Source organism: Acomys russatus, chromosome 16, assembly GCF_903995435.1.
Source record: "Acomys russatus chromosome 16, mAcoRus1.1, whole genome shotgun sequence".
NCBI classification, from domain to species: Eukaryota; Metazoa; Chordata; class Mammalia; order Rodentia; family Muridae; genus Acomys; species Acomys russatus.
Window position 1 is genome coordinate 36,039,944 of NC_067152.1, and position 16,798 is coordinate 36,056,741.

The 16,798-nt window shown below is 40.0% G+C and overlaps 1 protein-coding gene across 1 annotated transcript in view; it reads right to left on the bottom strand.

The window, feature by feature from the left end:
- Nucleotides 1-16,520, bottom strand: part of Abca9 (ATP binding cassette subfamily A member 9) — a 79,521-nt gene extending 63,001 nt beyond the window's left edge. Inside the window, exons 1-7 of the mRNA XM_051158963.1 lie at nucleotides 16,338-16,520; nucleotides 11,599-11,745; nucleotides 8,366-8,579; nucleotides 6,127-6,291; nucleotides 4,765-4,868; nucleotides 4,012-4,238; nucleotides 500-641 (exon numbers count right to left, since the gene is read on the bottom strand). Of these exons, the coding sequence (XP_051014920.1) occupies nucleotides 500-641; nucleotides 4,012-4,238; nucleotides 4,765-4,868; nucleotides 6,127-6,291; nucleotides 8,366-8,579; nucleotides 11,599-11,694 (948 nt within the window). The 5' untranslated portion in view covers nucleotides 11,695-11,745; nucleotides 16,338-16,520. The remainder of the gene's footprint in view (nucleotides 1-499; nucleotides 642-4,011; nucleotides 4,239-4,764; nucleotides 4,869-6,126; nucleotides 6,292-8,365; nucleotides 8,580-11,598; nucleotides 11,746-16,337) is intronic.
- Between the last annotated feature and the right edge of the window lie 278 nt (nucleotides 16,521-16,798).

Sequence of the window (16,798 nt, forward strand, 5' to 3'; positions counted from 1 at the left end):
GGATAAGTGTCACTCGAAGGCTCATGTGTTGGAGTCCCCAGACAGAGGCACTACTGAAAGAAGTGGGACTTTGGGGATGTTTTCTTGACATTGCCTATCCTTCAAGGGGAGTATGAAGCCTCTTCCTCGTTTTGACATCCTGGCTGTGATGTGAACATGATGTGTCGCCAGACACAGGCCAAAGCAACAGGGTCAACCGAGCCTGGACTGAGGCCTCCAACACTATGGGAAGACAAAACAAAACAAAAATCCCTTTCTCCTTGTTCATTGATTGTCTCTGCAATGTGTTATAGGGACTGAAAACTGACTGACACAGCATTTGGAAAGTATAGCTCATCGATTTTCCGTTGGATACTGTACGGATAGTGCCTTGTACAAATTCTGCATGGAGCAGAAGAGGCAGAAATACAATCGGTGACACACGATTGGAGGGAGGGAAAGAGGGAGGGGTGGGGAAAGGAGAGATGGGAGAGAGGGAGAGGAGGACTCACCAACTTACCAAAGATAGGCCATAAAGGAAAAACAGAAGGAACACCACCATGAACCCAGTTAAAACGACAATGTGGGCCGATTTTGTAATAAGAGACATCAAAGTAGCCATGACAAGGATAAAGCCAGCATACATCAAACCCCAGGAAAGCCTGCCCAAGAAACACAGAAAGATTAGCGCAGATGGCTATTACTCGGTCACTCTATTCATTTACTTACTAAGCAAATAGTTTTGAAAGGGTGTGATTTATCAATAGTTTCTTTTAAAAGGGTAATTCCTAACAAACCAGAAAGCCGCCTTGTCTCAAAGCTCTTGTTCTATAAAGGTAGATAATAAACAACACAATGCATATAATAAATAGCTGCCCAAATTAACATTAATTGTCAATTTGATAGCCTAGAGCCATCTGAGGGGAGAAGTCTCATTGCTGAATTGCCTAGATCAGGTTGGTGTGTAGGTGTGTCTGTGAGTCATGGTCTTATTGAATATGCATGAGGGCTGGCCCACGCTGGGTGGCAACCCTCTTCAGGGAGGTGGTGCTGTATAAAAAAACCAGCTAAGCAAAAGGCAGAGGGCAAGCCACATTCTTCCATGGTTCCTGCCTCTCTGGGTTCCTATCTTCACTTCTGGCCCTACCCTCCCTCAGTGATGGACTATGGCCAGGGAAATACAAGCCGAATAAACCCTTCCCCCCCCCCCCAGGTAGCTTTTTGCTTATCATAGCAACCGAATGAAAGTGAAATAGCTCAGTGCAAACGGACAGGGACAAGGGCTAGACAATAAAATGAGTCTAATGAAGATAGGGTCTTAAGAAGAGATTCTAGGAAGAATCTGTGTTGCCTTTTCAGTTCTGTCCAACTTCTTTCAATAAGGAAGTTATGAAAACAATGTGGCATAAAGAAACATAGTGGCTCATATTTACGCTTTGCAAGCCAAATAGCCTTGGTTGCATTAGTACTGCTTTCACAGCACAAGAGCCATCACAGACAACCAATACACAATGTATGGCTACATTCCAATAAAAATGTATCTGTAATGCTCATCATCTTCTTTGAGGTGGGCTGGGTGTTGCCAGGAGTTAGCCTGTCTTGTTGTCAAAGAATATTCAATATAATAATAAAAAAAAACTTTAAATGTCATATTCTGTAGGTCTCTGAGGCTTTTGAAGACCTTATCTAACTACTTTACCTTATAGGTCTATAGAATCATATCTATCTATTAAACCAAGGGTGTATAACCTTGTGATAAAAATAGACTAGTAATTGGCCTGACCATGATTTGATCAACTAACAATTAGCTTCTACTACCTAATTCTCCTTATGGAGATGGCTTCAAATCTGGCAAACCAGCCTCTGGGAAAAAGATCCTCGTTTCTGCCACAGACAGAATTCTGCCTAAGAATAGGCAAGCTTGGATGTAGGCAGAGTCGACAAGCCAAACCCTGCCTAGATAGGGTAAGCAAGTCCTCAATAGTTCCTGCCTCACAAATATGTCTGTCAGATATACTGGGCCAGAAGGCTGAAGATGATGGTCCAACGTTATAGAGCATTTTGGGTGACTTTCCAGGCAGCAAATTGTCTCTGTCATTTTTTCATTTTGGAAGCTGCTAACCTGCACTTCTGGTATACTCGGGTAATTAAGTTTTATTCTTCTCAGGTCTCTGATGGGGTTGAAGACCAGATAGTTTAGTTTTACAATTAAGCTTAGTTGTTTAGGGAGTAAGATGTTTTTAGGTCTAGATAGAAGTTTTAAATAGATAGAGATGAGATACGATAGATACTGATTTATATTCAGAATTTTAGACTTGCCAAGATAGGAAAGATGTTTTCTTCAAGGTTGCCAAATACAAATAACCAAGACACTATGAATACAACACATACATACATACACGCATGTATCTATAGACAAGGACACTTGGGTTTCACATAGACTTTTGCATCCCCTAAACTATTACTTCGCTTCTAGCCTCTTCCCAGCAGCGAAAGTGAAGCAGACACTACTATGTCACAAACGTCATAAAAGTAGTTTGGCATCTGTGGGCCTAGATGGTGCAGGGCAGGAACGCACTGAGCATAGCGGTGGAGAATGATGCCATCAAGTAGGTGGGCAGAAGGAGCTGTCTTTACTACTGCTGCCAAGGACAGAGTGGGGCTTTGCACAGAGTCCAGTATTGTCACAGACTTGGCTTCAATTTTTCTGTGTTATATTAATAACTAAATATATTAAGAAGAAGTTATTATTCAGCTTCTTCAAATTTCAATTTCCTCCCCAGGAAAAGATTAAAGAATTAAATTGATGTTCTGCCCACAATAGACAGCTGGTTTCCTTTCATGTACAGCGCAGAAGCGCATCGAGCTCAGGAAGCCTTGTTTCTCCGTCCAGTTTTAACAATTTCCTTTCACGGAACACTGCGATCACCTGAAACCACTCATCAATCTGCAAAGCTCTTTATTTCGTTCAGAGAGACTATCAATCCCTTCCTCGAGGGAGGAAAAAGGACCCTAATTTTTTTTTTATGGCTCCTCACCCTCCACTGGCTCTTCATAGTGTTTGAAAATCTTTTAAAACATAGCGAACAAATTCCCTTCAATATCAAGGACATAATTTTAAGACTAGCATGTCTCTGGAGCGGGGAATACTCTGAATTTCATCTTTTAAGACTGAAAATAATGCTTAGTTCATTTTTTAAAAATCTGGCATTCAGGTCACTGCTTTCTGACTCTGCCCTCACTTCTACCTCTTTGCCTGTCTCTAATAAATCACCTGACTAATCTCATTTTAAGATCTTGCTGCAAACTATTGGCTCTTCAGGTCCCCAACTTGCATCTTTCAGGATGTACCATTTTATGCACTTCCATCAACTGATAGCTAATACTAATTAGATACTGATATATATATATATATATATATATATATATATATATATATATATATATATATATATTTAAGTGTTTAAACTTTTTCAGTTTCAGTATAAAGCACTCTGAGTAGATTTTATTTAATCCCACTGCCAACAAGAAGTGAAACCAGTATCTGTGCTTCACAGACAAGAAAACTGAAGTTTACAGAGTTCAAGTAACTGAGAGGAAGGCAACCCATGGCCTCCCACTGGGGCAGGCCACCACTCTAACCACTCTGCTTTCTTGTCTCCTGAGCAAAGCTCAATGCTCAGGACATAATAGCTTCCTCTTCAATGACCCATGTAGATAGAGTTGGGTCCAATCATCATCACTTTTAACGTAGTATCTAAAAATACATATTTCATTCTACATTTCAAAAACCCTTAACTTCTCAAGTCACTGTGCTGTACCCCGAAGATAAGAAACACCTTGGGCTTTCTTTAAGTCAAAGAAATACAGAAAATTTCAGTTACCACGTACACGAATCCATGGATCCCAAATATTTGTATGCCTTAGTTTACTAAAGTATCAAGTCTAAGTATGCCATAAACAAACCTAAGGAGTCCATAGTTACATTATTCTGTTTACAAATGCTACTTGTATCATAGACATGTGTTTTACCAGAAAGCGGGCTTTCGGAGTCCCATCATTGCCATCAGTGTTGTAATGTATTGTCTTTCTTGGGTGACGTTGACTGACAAATAGTATATAAATGAAGAAAAGGATATAATGCTGAGGAAAATGAAAATATCAGTTGCAACTCCTCCTTGGGCAATAAAAGGCGGTATCTTCATATTGGAGCCAATGACTGACATCAGCTCTTCCATCACTGAATGATTTGTTGTGATCTAAGGAAAGACACCAATGAACACGTTATTATCAGTAACTTAATTGCACCCTTGAGCTCTTTTCTTCGAACTGTAAGTCCATGTTAGCTTGTAGTTCTTGGAATGTCCAAAATTCTACCTTAAGTCCCTTAGTAGAAAAAAAAAAATGTACTTGTTTTTAAAACTAACTGGAGGAACAGACTAGATCTAGTAACAAACTAGATCTTCTTGGGAGTTTTTAATCCGAGTAGCTCTTCTTTTGTTACGTAGGCAGCACACGATTCACTACCCCGCCGTAGACCCCGAGTCCTTATAATGATGGTGTATCCACACTTCTACATCTGTAGGACCTCTGCTTAAAAGTGACAGTACTGTGTATATTTTTAAGTCGCCGGTACCCTGACACTACAGTCCAAATAAGAAGCTGCCTGGTATCCTATGCTTAGTGGCTAAAAGCAAATAAGTGACAAAACAAGGCCATCCATCTCTCCACCTGTCACAGTTCAGTGTCCAAGGCACGTGGCTTCTTTAGCTTTATGACACTCACCTCTATGATGCCAGCATTGATGGCAGCTTGGAAGGCCACAAAGCCTTTGTCCCAGAAGATGGAATTGTCACAGATCATCTTGTTGTAATATGACTCACAAGGAGCTTCAAGAAAAGGAGAAACAAAAGCACCGTTTGTGTGGCCAGACAGCTGTGGTTATGGGATAAATAAAAATCTGGAATTCTCCAATTTGTGTTTAAAATCTATACTAGTACGGTATGTGGTAAGGCTTAGTTGTTCAGGCTGTAGAGTGAAGGGGGCATTACCAGAATTGCTCTGTCAACATTCTTTAAGATCAGCTCGTGGTTATTTTTTATTCTAGTTTTTAATTATTTTAATTTTTAAAATGGTTTGTCCAGCTGTTTCCTTCTATTGTTTGTGCAAGGAAAAAAAAACAAAAACAAAGAATAAACCCACTAACAGAAAACACTGAGCTTTTTTTAAGTGGCTGGGAATGACAACAGGAGTTTTTTTTTTTTTTTTTTTTGAAGTTTTTAATTTAAAAAAAAATCAGAAAAAATAACAGATGTAACTTTTAGTTTCTTGAAACAGGATCTCATTCTGTAGGTTCTTGATGGAAGTTCTTGATGGAATAATGAAATTAAAAGTATGGCTTTCAAATAAGCATGGAGGCCTCTGAAATGACGACACGTAGAGCTACTGTATATGCAAAGCTATCTGCCCGGAGTGTATGCCAGGACTCCCGACCGACATCCCGCAGAGATGCTTGAACACCTGTGTTTACTGCAGTGCTATTCACACTAGTGCTGTATAGAGCCTGCCTATATCAACATGGGTCCACGTATATACAACGACGTTTTATTCAGCCATAAAAGATGAATTGATCTCCTTTGCATGAAAATGGGTAAAACAGGAGGTTGTCATATTAAACAAAATGAGTCAAGATCTGGACACACTACACGTTTCCTCTCATTATTTTTTATTCTATTTTATAATCGTTTCAATGTTAAGATGCCCTCTCATAGATCCTAGATTTTATATAAATACATAAAATGTACATATACATATATATGAGTGTAGAAGAAATACTGCATGAAAATAACAGAAGAGGGAGATCAGACAAGGGAGAGGGGAGTAAATATGATCAAAATATACTATAGACTGGATTAAATATGTCTTCATTAAATCTATCACTATATACAAGAAATATATACCAATAAAATTATATTTCTTTAAAGATATGGGTTTTATTTCATAAAGACCAAACCATTCATGATTTAAATTTAACACAGGGGATGGTATTATTCATTTCACTTCTCTGCTATGTGCCCCCTGGGAAGTAATGACATAATAGCAATACCTACATTAATATATATATATTTTTTCTAATGGCAAAGTTACCTGAATGGTCTTTGTGTTCCTTTATCATAGGGATCCTATGACCCCAAGAAAATTTCAAATGATATGAGAATGTATCCGTGAAGATGACTCTCACTGCTTCTACTGAGTGATTCAAGCCTAGCTCATTCATGCTTTTTTCATCAGGATATGCCATGATTCTTCTTCCTGCCATGTGAAAAGGAGGGAGAGTTCACAAGATTGCTCTATGGCCCAATGACAGCATGGCAGATTCAAATGCACTGACGTCATTTTATGTTCAAGTCATTGCCTCCCTGATGTGCTCACACTTAGAATGAAGTGGGAAGTCTGAAAGGTTCTAATCAAACCAGAAATGTTCTGTGGCAAATGGCCTTTTCAAAAAATAAGGTTTGCCCACGTATGAATGCTTTGCCTGTGTGTACATATGTGCACCCCATGAGCGTCTGGTTTCAGAGGGAGTCAGGAGAGGGCTCCAGAGGCCCTGGAATTGGAATTGTGCATGGTTGTGAATCACTCTGTGTGGCTGGGAACCAAGCCTGGGTCCTATACAAGAGCAGCAAGAGCTCTTTACCACTGACCCATCTTTTCCAGCCCGTGGCAGATGCTCTTACCGAAAATATTTCATGCCTCCTCAAAGAACTTAGCCCAGAAGTTAAGCCACATGAACTTTAAGTAGCAGCAATATTGATCCATCTGTTTCAATGCACACACAGACAAACTTGTCTGAGAAGAGAATATGCTATTTCCATCTGTCAACAGTGCCACGTGGCCAAATAGACAACACAACACCCAATTGTTAAATATAAATGCTGTTTGCTTAAGTGGTGACCATTTGCTCTAATTCATATAATGTAAATGCCTGCTATTTATCACAGGCCAGATAACCCAACACGGTTTTGCAGTCTGGATTTCGCTGTGCGCATGTTCTCGATGCAGTTCGTGGTGTTCCTTTGCTGTGCTGCAGAGTTCCGTAAGTTCGGCAGCTGCATCAGAGGCTTCATCAGACTCAGGTGTGAGCCTTTTGGCCAGGCTACAGGAGACGGCGTGTTGCTAGGCTAGAGGCAGGTACCTTCTGATGGTCTCTTTAGGTCCTGTTAGCCGCCATCAACGCCGAGTAACTAGATTCTCTCATTCAGTGGCAGTTTCAAAGCTGCGATGGCCTGTTTCTATGTTTTTAATTACTAGTAGAAAACAATTATAAAACAGTAGCTCCTATTGTCTGCTTGCTTGTGTGATAACAGCACAGTGCGGATACGGTTCACGCCGCTATTTCCTCTTATTTACCCGATTCCATCAGAACGGCTCAATCTTTATCGTCTTTTAATAAAAATAAATCGGTTAAATGCTTCTTTCCGCTTCATCCTGGAAACACGGACATAAAATGTCTATTTGCTGAGATCTGGAGCCTCACATGAGCAGAAGGCCAATTTACAACCCAGATGGCTGCCGGGCCCTTTGGCCTGTCAGTCTTTGTGGATCCCTCGCTATCCGGAAAGACAGAAACGCTCACCCATACAATTCCTAGCCTATCCCATTGCCTCTCCTTTCTTCCATACTGACTCCCTTGGTTTCAAGGTTACAGGGAGAGAGAATGAAACGACTCCCTGAGCACCCATTTAATCTCTCCTACTTTTTATATGTAACACCTCAGAACTGCACTCTGGGAGTATCCTACTGATACAATTACTAAGAACTATTTTAGTTGCTATCCTGTGGACACTTATTAGTTCTAAAGGAAGTCTCTTCAGACTCTCTCAGATATCCCCCTGGCTTCTTTGCTATCATACGAAGCCTGCAGAAAGACGTGCCACTCTGTCGTCCATAACTGTTCCTCCCTCATCACTTACATGGTGAAGTACAGGGAACACTTCGTCACCTGCTGTTCTAGACACTGCCTGTGGGTTTTAGCATTGCCACTCATTTTCTCCCTCCATTTTAATATATATGGAAGTATTAAAAAGTCATGCTGCCACCGCCATTGAATATCTCCAGATTTCCCAAAACCGTACATTTAAACAATCCAGGCCTCATCTCATTTGATGCTTTATAAAAATGCTAAGTCCTCTATGATGCACAATTGCTCAAATGGGAAGCTGGAGGAAGATGTCCTTTATGTCAGAAAATAACTCTCCATCAGTGTTGTTGGTCAACGCTAGAAGCGGCAACATTTAACACCATTTTTCCAAGAAAATCCTAAAATGAATTTGTGTACGTAAATCTCAAGTAAGAAAATTATTCCATGAACTACCGCAGGACATACCTTTCATGAATGGAGTTGATGCCACTTTGTTCATTATCTCGTGGGTGGTTTTAGACTCAGGAGCAAATACAATAATGTAATTAGAATCATTAAAATTATCAACACGTCCCAGATCCATTTCAGGCATTTGAGGAGCATAATGAACTCGATGTAAACTGACGGTGAACGAAAATAGGCATATAAACAACAGTAGAAAAATCGGGAAAAACCATTCCTACATAGTAATAAAAGAAAAAGAAGAGAAAAAAAAATCAGGAGCTTTCTACCACAAACAACTGAAACACTTTCATCCCGTTATACACCTTGCATTCCGTTTGTTCTCTCCCACTTGAAAGCGATTGTTTTTATCCCTGTTCTCTAAAGATCCATTCCGTTTATGTGCGTAAGTGGTTTGCCCTCATGCATATGTTCCTGGTGCCTGCAGTAGACAGAAGAGGGCATCAGATCCCCTGGAGCTGGGGTTAACAGATGGCTGTAAGCAACTATGTGAGCAAACCCAGGTCCTCAAGCACCAAGTGCTCTTAATGACCGAGCTTCTATTTTCATCCTTCCATCTGAACATTTTGTGACATGTGCATTGAACACCAAGACAGAGTTCTGACAGCAGTCCCAATGTAACTGAGAATGTTTTCTTATTCAACAATGCAAAGCCAGATACGTGTTAAGTCTAGAGAGTCTCTTCATATGCCATGGCTACAAGGATGGGCCATTCATTTGTATTTGAAAAGGAAGGGCAGCACGGAATAGGCAAGAACGTCCATCAACAGAAGCAAGGGCTTCTTTTGTTCTTCCGCTGCCTACACATGGAAGAAGCAGGAAAATAATGCTCATCAAAAATAATTGTCAAGTTCTATATTACAGTTACTGTATTCCGGAACTGGAAATACAATGTTTGAAGTGAGGGAGGGAGGGAGGGAGGGAGAGAGAGAGGGAGGGAGGGAGGGAGGAAGAGAGAGAGAGGGAGGGAGGGAGAGAGGGAGGGAGAGAGGGAGAGAGAGAGGGAGGGAAGGAGGGAGGAAGAGGGAGGGAGGGAGAGAGGGAGAGGGAGGGAGGGAGAGAGGGAGAGAGAGAGACAAGGAGGGAAGGAGGGAAGGAGAGAGAAAGAGGGAGGGAGGGAGAGAGGGAGAGGGAGGGAGGGAGAGAGGAGAGGATGGGAGGAGAGAGGGAGGAGGGAGAGAGAGAGGGAGGGAGGAGAGAGGAGGGAAGGAGGGAGGAGAAGAGAGAGAGAGGGAGGGAGGGAGAGAGGGAGAGGGAGGGGAGGGAGAGAGAGAGAGGGAGGAAAGGAGGAAGAGAGGGAGAGGAAGGGAGGGAGAGAGGGAGAGGGAGGGAGGAGGAGAGAGAGAGGGAGGGAGGGAGAGAGAGAGAAGGGGGCAGGGAGAGAGAGAGAGGGAAGGAGGAAGGGAGGGAAGGAGCATGAAAGTAGAAGGGGACTTGCGAGATGAAGCACTCTAGCGAGAGGGGCTGATGATTAAAGGCAACTAAAAATCATCATATGAATACATGAAACTATCAATTTTAAAGACACTTAATATGATACAGCCCATTCACCATACACAATTTAACCATGTGTGTGTGTGTGTGTGTGTGTGTGTGTGTGTATGTATGCGTAACATTTACTTTAAAGGATTTAAAAGTTTGGAAGTACAACAATTACTAAAAGTAGGTTCTCAGTTTCTGTATTCATATTTGTATGGCCGTTGCTTGATACATAAAACCCTTATATATTTTGTTCACTGAAAATCTAAATCTTCATTAAATATTTATTGGATGAATATGCACACTTCATAGAATAGGATGTTAATTTGATAATTCTTTTAATGAGTTATTTTAATTCATGTCCATCATAAATTCTGCAGAAAACATATCTAATCATTGTTATGACAAAAAAAAGAGTACTACTGCAATAAAAACAAAGATCCAAAATGCACATTATTTCTTTCAGATTGATTTTGTAGCCACAGTGTAATTGTTGAGAAGAAATATGGTTTGTCTTTTGTGACTGACATATACATTTGCTCACTTATCTCATGCAGTGGGACATTTAGATTCATGTACAGACCGTGTAGTGATCAACACGATGGCTATATTTGTATCTTTCTACATTTTATACTTCCTTTATGGTGGATACCTTTTTCCCCAGAAAAAATAGCATATCTTTATAAAAATGATTACATTTTATGACATTTAAAATTATGTATGTGTTTTATTTTTAAATGAAAAAATTATGTTTGTGGTGTACAACATGATATTTCAATAGTTGTAAGTTTTGTAGAGTAGTTAAACAAAATTATATTTGTATGTCACTTATTTAATTAAATAACATGGACTACATCTCTACAAACATGAAGAAAAATCAACAGAATATTATTGCATACCTATGTGTGCATTTAGCTAGATACACAATCTACGTCACTGTAATCTAGCATTATTATTATTTAGGAATGATCACAATCTCTTATCTTGTATTTATCATCACTCCTTCATATATTCATAAATAAATATATTCATATACAATAAATATTTTCAAATTATTCACTGTGTTTCATATGCCTGCCCTGCAATATGGGAATATTTAACCTGAAGTTCTTTCCCTAAAATCGCCTTTTTTTCTGAGATGTTTGGCCATGTTAATGTCTAAGCATTAAGTCTCCTTCTTTCTGTGTCTGAGACTATACTGGTGTAAACCTTGGTGAATGAATTATTATTTTTGTACTGTTTGTGTCACATATAGTCCTGAGAATTTCTTGGGGCATAGAAATACAGTGAATTACATTATGTCAATATGACAACAATAGGTCTTTGTAAAGTGCTTTTCGCATTTTCTCTTTTTATCCTTAGGTTACATGCTGAAGTAATTATGAATTAAAGCTTGCCTCTCTGACATTGACCTGAACTTTGTGTCTATGACTTCATGAGACCTAAATTAAACCAGATGTTAATTACTAAGTCTGTATTATAAAGTCTGTATTAAGTCTGTATTCATTTTACAGAGAATTTCTGAATATGAGTTCTTTTAAAATTTTTTCTCTAGTAAGACAAATAATGTGACACATTTAAATTTTTTATTTGAAAAAAAATAGTAGCAAAGTCCAGGACTTTAAGATTTCTAGCCTGTTCATTATATCTTGGCTATTAAAAAAAAAAAAAAACATTGATTAATGACTGTTTTGGTATCACTGAAAAGATATTTTTTCTTTTTCTAACTATGAGGACACACAGACTCAGCACCATACCTTCAAAGTTTCTCTTCTCATCCTGCACTTTTTAAGCCAGTTCTTGCATAGGAGAGCCCACACTTGCTGACCCAGCCTTACGTGCCTCTTCCTCATTTTGACTTGTTTATTGTTTTAAAGGATGTAAAAGGAAATAAATGTGGAAGTCTGAAATAGAGAGCATTGCGCAATCACAGCAGAGGAAAACATTTTAACAGTTGTTCCTAATTATATGCCAAACATAGAAAACAGGAAAGGGAGGAGAAGATGAGACGGCAAAATCTATTGAAAAAAAAATTTTTTTTAAGGAAAACAATTATGAGAGAAAGTCTTTTCTTCCATGGAATGAGTTTTCAGAGACTTTAATAATGTCATATGCTGTCCAGGCTTTTTATAGGCTGATTGAGGTCTCAAGTTACCCAGTGTGTTAAGTTAGTTATTACTAATTACTAATAGTTGTTGCTAATTACTAGTTGCTACTCAGCAGACCTGCAGCACTAGTCAGGTTCACTCCTGGGTCTGTATCCCATGGCGTGGGCTCACGGGTGACCTGGACTAAGATGGTTGCATACGTAGATCACTATGACAGGGTGTTAGGGAAAACACTTTTACAAATACTATCCAAACTTAACTCTGTAACGATCAAAAAGCAATGGGTTAGTAACCATAGCTCAACATAAGAAATCATAAATAAATAATGTAGGGCCAAATGAATCTTTAAAAAAAATAACACTACCAGTGATAATTGAAGAGAGATTGAAGAGAGGGAAGGAAAAAAGAGGGAGCTCAGAAAGAAATGAGGGTAGAGATCAGGCCTGGGGAGAGAGGGGGTGGGAGGACAGAGGGCCTACAGAGAAGCATGGCTTCAAAGGTGGCAAAATAACCACTGGGCAAAATGTCCTCGTTCCGCCACTAACAGAATCTGCCTAAAAATGGGCAACTTAGATGCAGCCGGAGTCGACGGCCACACTCTGCGAAGTCAGGGTAAGCAAGTCCTCAATACTTCCTGCCCTGTGAACAAGTCTGGCAGAAATATTAGGCCAGAAAGCTGAAGATGAGGCTCCAATGTTATAAAGTGTATTGGGTGACTGGTGAGGCAGTAAACTGTCTTAAGTCAATTTATACATTTTGGAAGCTGCTAACCCACACTGCTGGTTCACTCAGAAATTTAAATTTTATTCCTTCTCAAGCCTCTGAGGGGCGCTGAAGACAAGATAATATAGTTCTATAACCAAGTTTAGCTGGTTAGGGGACAAGATCGTTTTAGATCAAGATAAAGAAGTTAAGCTATTAGAGTTGAGATAGGATAGATATTGAATCTCATTCAGAAATCTAGACCCAACAAGACAGAAAAAACACTTACTTCAAGGAGACGAATGCAGACGGCCAAGTCACTATGAATGTAACATGTATAGAACTCATTATTCTCATGTTTGTCACATGGTTCTCCCTGCTGTATGTAGTTTGTTTTATACATGTGTAATAAAATAAAAGTATAAAAAAGAAAAGAGAAACTGTGGATGGGGGCATCTCTGTGACAAGCAGGAGACCTAAGTTAAGATAGGCTTCTGGGAGGATGTGAGGGGGACTCTTGCTGAGACTCCTAGTAGTAGGAACCATGGAGACTGAAGAGGACACCCACTAACTAGACAAGACTCCTAGTGGAGGGAGGGGAACACCAATCTACACACAAAACCTTCTACCCCAAAGTTTACCCTTCCTACAAGATGTGCCCAACCCAAGACCCACTCCATGGAAGAGAGCCAAACCCTGACACTATTAACAATATTCTGTTATGCTTGCAGAAAGGAACCTAACAGAGTTGTCCTCTGAGAGGCTCCACCCAGCAGGACTTTGAAACAGATGCTGAGAGTCACAGCCAAACATTGTGCAAAACATAGAAAGTCTTCTGGAAAGGGGAAGGGAAGGAAAACAGGACCTGAGAGTGACAGGAGTTCCACAAGAAGACCAACAGAGCCAACTAACCAGAGCCCAGAGGGCCTTGCTGAGACTGAAGCACCAACCAAGTACCATGCATGGACTGGACCTAGGTCTCCTATAAAGATGTAGCCTCTGGGCAGCTCAGGTTTCATGTGGGTCCTCTAGTAAGGGGAGCAGGGGCTGTCTCTGACATGGACTCTGTTGCCTGCTTTTTTTATTATTATTATTTCCCGCTGCTTTGCCAGGCTATAGGGAAAGAGGATGAGCTCAGTTCAAATGAAACTTGATGAGGCAGGGTGGGTTGGTAGGGGATGCCCTTTTCTGAGGGGTACAGGAGGGGAGATGGGGGAAGAGGGAGGGTAGGACTAGAAGGGGAGGAGGGAGGGGGCTATGATAGGGATGGAAAGTGAACAAATAAATTTTAAAAATCAAAAATAAAATTAAAAGGTTGAATTATATAATATAATGTATATGAATTCACACCACAAGCAATGTATATTTAAATACATCTTGGAACTAAAAAGATCATTATCAGATACAATGTAAAAAGATTATCATAGGCATCTGGAAATAGGAACGGATATGGTGAGAAATGGAACTTATAAGTCCAAGGAGATAAACAACAACAACAAAAGATAGTCTGTCATGAACTCAAGGCAATGATCAACTTAACCATTTATTAACCTTTCATAATTGAAATCTGAAAACATCTTGGGGAAACCACTAAAAAACACACACACACACACAGGTCAATAGCATCTAAATTCAAGGGACACAAATGGAAATTCTAGATAATTACATATTGCTTAACAGTGTTTGGATTCACCAGCTATATAAATAAACTCCAAGTAATAATGTCATCAGTAAGCTATGACAGTTGGAGACTCCAATTTATACTAAACTACATTTCCAATTAAGAAACCAATGCTGTGGCAAGCCATGGTAACTAAAAGCATAAGGATATATTGTCCAAGAGCCATCCCTTCTTTCTTAGGTAATTAATATATGCAGAAAATATTCATAAATAAGAACAACCATTTAACCTAATTGTCCTGCATTAGATTATTTGTTCCTGGCTGATAAGACTTAATTATTCCATTGTACATGTTCATTATAAAATATTGTTTGCTCTAGAAGAATAAAATATCTGGTTAGCTTAAATTGTTCTGAATAGCAAATTGCACAATTTAAATATAATAAACCGGTTGTTAAAAGCCAGTAATTTCCCAATCAGATAATATTTCTGCTATAGAAGAATGTATGCATTGCACTAGTCAGATCATTTTATATATTTAGTATAATAAACAGGGTCAGTAGGGCATTTCCTAAGTTTTCCCTCAGTTAAAACATGCAGCCAGTATAGGAGAGATGGCTCAGTGGTTAAGAGTGCCACCTGCTCTTCCAAAGGTCCTGAGTTCAATTCCCAGCAACCACATGGTGGCTCACAACCATCTATAATGTGATCTGATGCCCTGTTCTATCCTGCAGGTTTATATGCAGACAGAGCAGTGTATACATAATAATAAATAATTAAAAAACACATACATAGCAGCCTTATTCCTAATAGCCAGAACCTGGAAACAGCCTAAGTGTCCTTCAGTAGAAGAATGGATAAAGAAACTGTGATATATTTACACTATGGAATACTACTCAGCATTAAAAACAAGGAATTCCTAAAATTTGTGGACAAATGGATTGAACTAGAAAGGATCATAATGAGTTCACCCAGAAGCAAAAAGACTCAAATGGCATATACTCACTTAAAACTGGACACTAGCCCAAGGGGCATGTCCCATGAAAGTCTTCACCTACCAGGAAATTGGGATAGATGTAAGGACATCCTATTGGGACTCTAGGTGAAAGATGTATGGGAAAATGGGAAATAAAAGGATCCAGAGGGTCCTAGAAACCTACAAGAAGAACATCATGACAGGCAGATCTGGGCCCAGGGGTTCTGCTCAAACTATGGCACCAGCCAAGGACTGTGAATGCAGTAAACATTGAACCCCTACCCAGATCTACCCAATGGACAGAACATTCTCCACAGTTGAGTGGAGAGTGGGGACTGACTTTCACATGAACTCTGGTGCCCCATATTTGACTACGTCCCCTTGATGGGGGGACCTGGTGGCACTCAGAGGAAGGATAGCAGGCTACGAAGAAGAGACTTGATACCCTATGAGCATATACAGAGGGAGGAGGTCCCCCTCAGTCACAGTCATAGGGGTGGGTGAAACAGGGTGAAAGTGGGAGGGAGGAACAGGAGGATACAAGGCATGGGATAACAACTGAGATATAATATGAATAAATTAATAAGAAGCAAACAAACAAAAAACACATACACTTAAAATAAATAATTTTTTTTTAAAAACTACCAAAACTCATAAAATCTTGTATCATGATGTTTACATCCCTCTGGCATGTAACACACAAACACAAACACAAGCACACACATGCACAGGAATGCACATACACACACAGTCAGACACACGCACACACAGTCACAGAACACTTCAAATAACTTTGAAAACAGCAAGACGCAAGCAAATTATGTCCCTTTCCACTTACCCACTTGCCTGTTCCATCATATGTGCTGTTTACGCAAAAGGCTTTAGTCAGGGGGTAAAATGGAAAAAAAATCTTAGTTTTCCAGCTGCTACTTAGCCATAAATAAACACTCGAAGGTTTGAAAAATCAAAACAACTTACTAGTAACTTCCTACGCCAATGACTTCCACCGAAATGGTTGGCAAAACTTTGCTGCTTTTGTGCGTCCGTTCCGTTTAAGCACTAATAACCACAGTTTAGAGGTTCACTTACCCCGAGCAAAGCTGAAGCAGGAATCTGCAAAATGTTCATCCACAGATCTTTGTCCCGGAGGAGAACTCTTCTTTCGGATCCGGGCTACATCTTGGTTGTAACTGTGTTTATCATGAACGGTTCTGTTTTGCTGTGGTTTCTGAAGATAATTCTTCCCTGAGTTCCGACTCGCTGCCAAAACCTCCGCTCACAGAGCGACTCTGGTGCTTTTCTTTCCCTCTGGCCTCCGCCAGCGCCTCAGCAGGGAATCTGTGGTTGCAGAGGGTTGGCTGGACAATATTGGAATGTTAGCAACTATCAAGCCAGGAAGAGGCTACAAGAGTGGACTCTCAGCAGAGCACTTTTAACAAAAAAGTAAAAGGCCAGCTCAGAGGAGACAGAGCAGGGAAGAATTCCCTACATTATTTACCGGGTAAGATGATATCTCAAAGCCTGTCACGGAGTTTTTAAAAGCTGGCTCT